Below are 9,641 nucleotides of genomic sequence, written 5' to 3'. Positions count from 1 at the left end.
CGAATTTCAGCCTGCTTTTCTTTTCGGATTTGCTTCAATGGCCTTTGACAAACCAAGAACAAACTACAAGGCAGCAGTTGTTTGATTTTGGAGTTGTCTCTCCTAGAAGAGTGGCTGTCCAAAGCTAATGAGCCGCATCTGCTAGAGGGTTCGAACTCGAGACTTTTTGGTTTACCAATCATGAGCTTTACCGACTTGACCACGTTTTGTTGTTTAAAACTTTGATTGTATTCAGATCTAACTGGTTCACTGTTTTATCCTCTGCACATCAAGGATCTATTGTCTGCATCACTTGCCTACAGTGTCTACAGCACTTGACTCAGCTTAGCTCCAATGTCTACACCACTCCACTGTCTGCATCACTTAGCTCCACTGTCTGCACCACTTAGCTCCACTGTCTGCACCACTCCATTGTCTGCACCACTCCACTGTCTGCACCACATAGCTCCACTGTCTTCACCACTCCACTGTCTTCACCACTAAGCTCCACTGTCTGCACCACTTAGCTCCACTGTCTTCACCACTTAGCTCCACTGTCTGCACCACTTAGCTCCACTGTCTTCACCACTTAGCTCCACTGTCTGCACCACTTAGCTCCACTGTCTTCACCACTTAGCTCCACTGTCTGCACCACTTAGCTCCACTGTCTGCACCACTTAGCTCCACTGTCTGCACCACTTAGCTCCACTGTCTTCACCACTTAGCTCCACTGTCTGCACCACTTAGCTCCACTGTCTTCACCACTTAGCTCCACTGTCTTCACCACTTAGCTCCACTGTCTTCACCACTTAGCTCCACTGTCTGCACCACTTAGCTCCACTGTCTGCACCACTTAGCTCCACTGTCTTCACCACTCCACTGTCTTCACCACTCCACTGTCTTCACCACTTAGCTCCACTGTCTGCACCACTTAGCTCCACTGTCTTCACCACTCCACTGTCTGCACCACTCCACTGTCTGCACCACTTAGCTCCACTGTCTGCACCACTTAGCTCCACTGTCTTCACCACTTAGCTCCACTGTCTGCACCACTCCACTGTCTGCACCACTTAGCTCCACTGTCTGCACCACTTAGCTCCAATGTCTACACCACTCCATTGTCTGCACCACTTAGCTCCACTGTCTGCACCACTTAGCTCCACTGTCTGCACCACTTAGCTCCACTGTCTGCACCACTTAGCTCCACTGTCTGCACCACTTAGCTCCAATGTCTACACCACTCCATTGTCTGCACCACTTAGCTCCACTGTCTGCACCACTTAGCTCCACTGTCTGCACCACTTAGCTCCAATGTCTACACCACTCCATTGTCTGCACCACTTAGCTCCACTGTCTGCACCACTTAGCTCCACTGTCTTCACCACTTAGCTCCACTGTCTGCACCACTTAGCTCCACTGTCTGCACCACTTAGCTCCACTGTCTGCACCACACTGAGCTGTTAAATCTTCTCGCTCCATAGCCTTTACACTCTAGCACCAGTTGCTTGTAGTGTCCCACTCTACAGACTCGATCACATAGTACCAGCCTTTACGGCGGGTGTGTCGCGCCCTCCTTCATTGGACCTTCATGCATGTGAGTACTTCTACTGTTTGAGCTGGTTAGCGCCAAGAAGGAAAAAGGCCCCTAGTCCCAATCTATGGGAAAACCAGATGACGCCAAGTCTATAACAACTTTGCCAGGATTTTCCCAGATGTATCTGTAGAGTAAAATATATAGATCTAGGTTACAATATAATTAAGGACTTTGAGGTCACGTATAATCAATGTCACGCTTTTTTATAACCACCCCCCCCCCCTCCGCGATGTTTATTGTCACAAAATCCTACTCTCTACTTTTCTTAAAGTACGTCACACACAAGCAAGCTGCTAAAAATTATTTTCTAACATAGCTATTTAAAATCAGAAGTGTGTCTTAACACCTTCTGAACCCACCCACCCCCTCCCTTCAACATCGTCACGAAAGTTGATACCCCTCGCACCTACGAGTGTGATGTAGCTTATAGACTACCTTTTTACCGTTATGATACCAGGTACCTTTTTCGCGTGTCGTTAGCTGTTTCTGATTTAGTGTCGTCCAAACCAGTGTTTCTTCCAGACTTTTTTCTCCGGGGGGCACTTGAAATCTTCGGGGGGGGGGGGGGGGGGCGGACACTGTTAAAAGTATATATTTTCTATATAAATTATATAAATTTCATTTCGTTCGGGGGGGGGGGGGGGGCGGTAAATATTTTTCGAGGGGGCTTTGCCCCCCCCCCCCCCCCCCCCCCCCCCGAAGAGATGCCTGGAAGAAACTCTGGTCCAAACATAGTGTCACACACCCGTGACGAACTTCTGGCTTTAGTAGTATCATTTGTAGCGTGAGGTCATTTTTTTGTTTGTTTTTTTAAGCAGTTACGCATTATTTGTTAATGTCAATACACAGTTATCGTTAATTACTGGTGATTATTCCCCTTTATAGGAAACATCTCTTTTTTTTGTTGGGGGGGGGGGGGGGGGGGATTTGTTAATTTAAAAAGTATTGTGGTTTGGGGGGGGGGGGGTGGGGAGATAAGAGGAACTGAATTGTGTCCGCCTTTTTGTGACCCGGAGGGAGATAGGGGTAGGGAGAGAAGTTAAAATAGGTCAAAGAACGAGGTCATTAATGACGTCCCCCCGTCCGTCCCCCCCCCCCCCCCCCCCCCTTATCAACATTTCTAAAGTCCATTGTTAAGAGCTATATTGAGGTCTTTGCTTAAAAATTTTTTGACATCAAAATAAAAAAAAAGTCCGCATTGTGCCATATGACGGGAAAATACTGCAAATTGCTTAAACAAAGCTAATTAATTAATAAATCTCTGCCTACGTGTATTTATGTTTTCTAAGATAGTTCTCCACAGCTGGTTTGATTTTAGGGACGCCATCTTTGCTATGGAGACCTCTCCCCGTTATGATTGATATGAACTGCGTGGCTGCGTCTTTCTTGGCGTTGAATTCTGGGAATAGATTAGGTTTAGGTTTGTGTATAGACACTTAGAGTAGATAGCGTTAAGTTTTGTAGGTACTAAAACTACATTGGAATTTAATACTTGGAATAGATTAGGTTTAGGTTTCTGTTTGGGAGATAAAATGAGAAAGAGATTTATGAGCGACTAATCCTTTTATGAAATAAACAGAGACGTAGCGACGGGGGGGGGGGGGGGGGGGGGGGGGCAAGGGGTGCGGACCGCACCGGGTGACACCATTTAGGGGGGTGACACCAAGGCAAAAAATAGCAAAATATATAGAGAAAAACTTGAGGCGGGTGCAAATCGAAAGTTTGAGGGGGGGGGGGTGCAAATCGAAAATTTATTTATTTTAGAGAAGTATTTGTCCATTTAAAAGCCCATTATTTTTTATGTTTTATTTTGAATTCTGCTTTTATTTTCTCATTTTTAGTAATTCGTTTTAGATAAAAGTTGACTCCTCGCAAGCTAAGATAAAAATTTTTTGCTTAAAAAAACCGATTACTAGATCTAGCTCGCGATCTGTTTAAGACAAATTATTGAATATAATAATCTTTATAACAAAATACTTTATATTAATTACTAATCAAACAAACCAACACCAGTGTTTCTTCCAGACTTTTTTCTCCGGGGGGGGGGGGGGGCGGTTGAAATTTTCGGGGGGGGGCGGTATACTTTCTTCGGGGGGGGGGGGGGCGGACACTGTTAAAAGTATATATTTTCTATATAAATTATATAAATTTCATTTCGTTCGGAGGGGGGGCGGTAAAAAATTTTCGGGGGGGGCTTCGCCCCCTCGAAGAGATGCCTGGAAGAAACTCTGACCAACACGCAAACATACCAGATTTGCAAAGTTGGAGAAAAGACAAAAATGCGCGCATGGCCTCCCGTAGAAACATGCCGTGTAAATCAAGTGTACGCTGGCTATCTCTGGAAAGTATGTTTTCAAAAGTCAATATTTACAAATTATATGATTGGTTCAAAAATAATAAACAGAAAAATTATACCCCTCCCCCCCAAAAAAATAAAAAATAAATAAAAACAATAAAATTGTGATTAGTTTTGAAATGTTCGAGTCTCGTTTATTGTTAGTAAAAGTGATGTAATTGTTATCATTGGTTTCTCCGCAGCCTGCGTTTTTGTAACTCATCTTTTCACGAAAACGTAAACAGAAAAAAAAAATTACAATTTATATAGAAAATATCTACTTTAGCAAGTGTCCGCCTCCACCCCTGCTATAGGAAATATTTAAGTGCGTAGCCTACCACCTTTTCAAAAAATCTTCAATCACCCCCCCCCCCCTCTTAAAGAAAAATGAAAGAAACACTTTTCATAGACCAATCAACTTTTATCGTCTTAATTGACCAAAACAAGGGCTATCCAAGAAGCAGGAATCATCAAACGGGGAGATAACGCTAGTTGCTGTTATAAAAGATAACTCCGTGTCGACATTTGTTTGTATGAAGGGTGTCGTCGGATTAAGGGAGGGTACAAACAGTCGCGTCACATGGAGCAGGTGAAGTAGAGCTCTTCTGTTTTAATGAACCCTGCACGCAGGGGGAGAGCGTGGTCAACTGGTTGGACTCTGGAGCCCGAGATCCGAACTCGAAACTTTCGGATTAGCAGTTGTAGGCTCTACCGCCCGACTCGTTAGGAGCGCCAATGTTTGCGCGATGTTTCACGCATTGTACTTAGACTTTTAATTTATATACAGCAAATTTATTTAAATAAAACCTACACTTTGTACACAGTATTAGCAAGCCTCGGTTCGGATTTCGATCGTTTGGGAACTTCCGCTGTTCGCTTGAGTTGTCGTCCCCTGTTTTCTGTCGGCTGCTCTCGCTGCTGGTGAACTATGGGGTTAAAAATCGGAAATTCCCAGTTCCTGTAGTGCCCCGCATTACTCCCTGTTTCATACTCCGCCCATTGCTGGAAACGAGGCTGCTGTTGGGGGGATGGCAGACTCCCATTTTCAACAACTGCAACGTTACTGGCATCTGGTCGTTTGTTGGTCTAAAAGCAAATAGAACGAAGGATATATATATATATATATATATATATATATATATATATATATATATATATATATATATATATATATATATATATATATATATATATATTGATTAACGTGTTTTATTTAGAGCGCTCAAGAGATATTTGTCTTCAAATGTTTTGCGAGTTGGCTAGATTTTGTATGTATGAAATTGTAGGAATCTTTCAAACATAGGCCTATATAAAACCTGTAATATGGTAATCTATTATTATATGAACTAAATATTTGTATACATTGATCAGTTTGGCTTACCTTGTATTTTTTATATTTTCTGATACACTGAAAATAAGAAAAAATGTTTGTTATGTCCAAATTAAAATGTTTTTTCGCGCTGATTTTAAAGAAGCTTTCAAAAGATAACGATATATAAATTTTAATATATCGTATATGAAAATAATCAGAAGTTGAACAAATAATGTTTCGACCGTAAGTCTTCATCAGTAAACAGCACTCAAGTCAAAGTGTAAAGACTCACTTAAAATTCTTGAATTCGTGGGTTTATGAAGTAAAAACACGCATATACGAGTATACTTATAGGTCTACCTACTATTAACCATAAAAATGGTTGTGCAATTAAAATAATTACAATTACGAACAGTAAACGCACAGGTCATGGGAAAGGGGGGAGGGAGGTTTGACGGCATGGGGTGACACCATTCGATGGGGGTAACACCAAAATGAAAAATCTCTAATTTAACAAACAAAAATTGCTTTGTGCGTTTAGATTTTAAAAATTGTAAATACAACTCTATTCACTACCCGACTATGGAGGGGGTGTCACCTCGAGTTAGTGGATGACACTCGACCTAGAGACGCCACAGAGTACAAATCCCCAACAAAGGGTTCTGAGGTCAAGATTGGATGCTGGTTATTATTTGTAGAAAGGCTTTGGTTTTTCAGATAAGGGCTGTAATATTTACATCCTGTCGGTGCGAAATTTATGATTGTCCCGATAATAGCCATAAAAACAACAAATGAGCTGTGTAGTGTGGTGAGAACTGGTAGTCTACTAAAAGATGTTCAGAGTTTCACCAAATCTTTGAGAAAACCATCAATAGAAACTACACATGGGCGTGTGACATAACTATAGGCTTACCTCCCCTCACAAGCTTTTCCTCTTTCCTATAAGGCTTACATATGTAAACAAAACTAGACAGCAAACTTTAGACTTTGTATTGATAAAACAGTTTAACATGGGCACCGATGTGTCGTTAGATTGGATACCTCCAAAGGGTCTGCACAAAGGACGTCACATAGGCCTACATGTGGGGGTGGTGTGGGGGTGTGTGTGGGGGGGGGGGGTTGTCCAGATTTCTGACGCTTAGTTACACAATGGAGGGTGATGAATGGTGGTTAAAAAAAAGTCATAGTGTAGTTCAAGTATTTCTTAAATAGAAAATAATTAAAAACGATTAGATTTTTTTTTAAAAAGCAACTGAAAATACTGGTTGATTTAGGATTGGGGTTTTGGAGAAAGGTGGAAGGGGGGGGGGGGGGAAGAGGCAAGTTGGCTTAAACTAGTGTGAGCTCATTTATGGACATCCCCGCCATGATAACCTAAACTTAAATCTTTTAATTAACGCCGGCATTTTGTTATTTTTTCTAGGTAGCTAAAACCAAGTTAAATTTTTTTGTCTCAAGTCTTTTAAGAAAAACGTATATAATCTAAACTTACGAGATAGACGGCGAGTATAACGAGTAAAGCCGCAGGTATGGTCGCTCCAAGGACGATGTAAATCACATAATCCTCCATTGTCAGATCCACGATACAATCTACTGCCTCACTAGTGTAGGCAGATTACGTGTGCTGTTTTTTTTTTTTTTTTTTTTTTTTTGTGGGTACTGTTTGATAGGACTTGAATACAGCTGCTTATCTGGACTGGAGTCCGTTGAAAGGGGGGGGGGGGGCGACGACCTGATAGCGAAGGCGGAATTAGTTGCAGTGAGTTATATAAATGGGAGGGGTAGACCTTTCGTCGCTGCAATCCGTGGTGTAGGCAATGCTATAAAAATCAAAGAACATACATTTTATAAAAGTTTGTAAAAAGTAAAGTTTTAAAAAAAAAAATTCATTTTCGTGGATAAGATTTCTGCTTTTGGTTCTTCTTCTTAACGCCCACGTAAGCCCGGCAGCCCTTGCCTCTTTTACTGTTCTTCTCAGGGGGTTCTAGTCTAGCGCTTTCTATACTCATCCCTTCTCAGGGCATGCCTTATCCATTCGCATTTGCGAGCCTTAACGTCTCTGTCTATTGGCTGTTGTTTTGTGATTTGCCACATGTCCTTATTTGACATTTTGTCTGGCTATCTTATATGAGGATCTCTCGTAAACATCTGTTTGTGAACGACTGTAGCCTGTCTATATTTGTCGTGTGGTGTGTGAAGAAGGTTTTTCTCTGTGGTGTGTGGGAAGGATTTTCTGTGTGGGGGAAGGGTTTTCTCTGTGGTGAGTGGGGGAAGGGTTTCTGTGTGGTGAGTGGGGGAAGGGTTTTCTCTGTGGTGAGTGGGTGAAGGGTTTTCTGTGTGGGGGAAGGGTTTTCTCTGTGGTGAGTAGGGGAAGGGTTTCTGTGTGGTGAGTGGGGGAAGGGTTTCTGTGTGGTTTTCTATTTGGTGGTTGGAAGAAGGGTTTTCTGTATGGTGTGTGGGATAAGAGTTTTCTGTGTGGTGGGTGGGGGAAGGGTTATCAGCGTGGGGGAGGGGTTTTCTGTGTGGTGAGTGGGGGGAGGGTTTTCTGTGTGGTAAGTGGTAGAAGAGTTTTCTGTGTGCGAGAAGATGTGTATCTGAATTGTATATGAAGAGGGAGGTATTTGTGTCGTGAGAGGAGGGTTCCTATATTTGTAGCTAGTGGAGGGCTTCTATGTGTGGTGAATGGAAGGTCCTATATTTTGTGTGTGGGGTTGGGGTCTATGTGCTGTGTGTAGAGGGTGGTCTGTGTATTCTGTGTAGAGGGAAGGATGTGTTGTGTGCAGTAGTGGATTATCTGTGTCCAAGAGACCCGGACAATTGTCATTGTGCATTTTTTTTTCTCAATCAAAGCCTGAACTTAACGCCGTGATATGAAGAATGTAAATGGGAAAAAAAAAATGTTGAAAAAATCAAATTAAATACAACACTTTTTTCTTGGGGGCCCCACAAAGATTTTTTATTGGGGGTCTATCGGGATTTTACCGTGTGTGAATGGGGTTTGTGTGTTCTGGTTGGAGACTGGTCCTCTATGGATGAAGATACCATGAATAAGAGATATGCTTAATATGTGGTAAGTGTGGTACCAATTTTTTGTGGCTGGGGTAAATAGTGAAGGGATAATCCTTCAGATTATAACTGGGATAACCTCACGGGTTTATTCAACAACGTCTGATCCACTGAGCCTTGTTTTTATTTCAAGCACACGTAACTAGTGTGCTGACAAGATAAGGTAATACATGGAACCAGCTTGATAAGAAAGTACTGGCACCAATTGAGCTTGTGTAGACCAGACTTACTGGTTAGAGATTTCACGTAAACAACCCTTCACAACAAACCAATCAAACGCTGAGACAGCACAACGCCAACTTGATAATATTTGATCTAAAAATTGTTTAGATTCACCCCCCCCCCCCTCCCCATAAATTTAAACTGTAACGTGGCCAATATACACTGACGACAGCCGCTATGTAGATCTAGACTATTCAGTAGACAAATTCACTAAGAACCGTAACTCACCCATTACAACAGGAACCGTAACTCCTGAATCACAAACATGGTCCTAGTTGCCCATTCAAAACAAGAACCGTAACTCTGGGTTTTATTTCATAAGCAGACAAGTACCCTACTGTAGTGCATCTATTCCGTGTTATAAAGTAAACATTTTTTTCTCATAATAATTAATCCGTAAATTAACTGACATTCAAAACAACTGTTATCCAACTATGTAATTGTCAATACTTTAAACAAAACCCACATATAAATGTTATTATTATTTGTAAAATTTCTGTTTGTAACACATTTTAAACAACAAGCAACTCAATTTTTATATTGATTTTATTTTGTTATTGAAGGAAAATACCTTGATACCATGTAATACTCTTTTTATTGAGACATTAAAAAAAAACTGATGTAAAAAGTCAATCAAGTTAGCAAGAAAGTAAAAAAAACATGACTATTTATTATCACAGAAAAAATGATTTCGTTAAAACAAAGTACAATTTTTAAAAATCCAAATTTAAAAAAAAAAGATTACAACACAGATGCAAGAATTAAATAAGTCTATAATCTAAATTATAATTGGTGGATTGTTAGTTATGATCTTCGTTTAAAAATTTGATGGATTATGGGGGAAGTTAAGGCAGATGATAGAGATTTCATCTCTTTGTGTGCAGATAATTTAAAGAGATAGTGAGGCTTATACAATACAGTGTGGAGATATAAGGTTCCTGACTTAAGCTGGTATCTTTAAGAGTTGGGTGGACTCAGTAATGTAAGGTACCCATCAGAGCTGGTTGGACCCAGTAATGTAAGGTACCCATCAGAGCTTGTTGGACTCAGTAATGTAAGGTACCCATCAGAGCTGGTTGGACCCAGTAATGTAAGGTACCCATCAGAGCTTGTTGGACTCAGTAATGTAAGGT

General features: G+C 41.3%; 1 protein-coding gene across 1 annotated transcript; it reads right to left on the bottom strand.

Moving 5' to 3' along the window:
* Positions 1–1,565: 1,565 nt before the first annotated feature.
* On the bottom strand, positions 1,566–5,272 carry LOC131939082 (uncharacterized). The gene is made up of 5 exons (XM_059297313.1): positions 5,256–5,272; positions 4,720–4,971; positions 3,823–3,911; positions 2,843–2,972; positions 1,566–1,697 (listed from the first exon to the last, which is right to left on the bottom strand). Exons 1-5 carry the CDS (start codon positions 5,270–5,272, stop codon positions 1,625–1,627), a joined length of 561 nt encoding a protein of 186 aa, XP_059153296.1. The 3' UTR covers positions 1,566–1,624.
* Positions 5,273–9,641: the final 4,369 nt, after the last annotated feature.

Source organism: Physella acuta, unplaced genomic scaffold, assembly GCF_028476545.2.
Source record: "Physella acuta isolate Inbredline_101_S28 unplaced genomic scaffold, ASM2847654v3 ptg000264l, whole genome shotgun sequence".
Lineage (NCBI taxonomy): Eukaryota > Metazoa > Mollusca > Gastropoda > Physidae > Physella > Physella acuta.
Note: the sequence above shows the minus strand (reverse complement) of the source record. Positions and strands in the feature narration are given on the sequence as shown.

Excerpts from the sequence above, each read along its gene's own strand:
- LOC131939082 (XM_059297313.1), bottom strand. Across the intron at positions 2,973-3,822 it reads TCTCCAACTTTGCAAATCTG|AATTCAACGCCAAGAAAGAC; the intron begins GTATGTTTGCGT and ends ATCTATTCCCAG. Across the intron at positions 1,698-2,842 it reads CTTAGAAAACATAAATACAC|ATACATCTGGGAAAATCCTG; the intron begins GTAGGCAGAGAT and ends TTTACTCTACAG.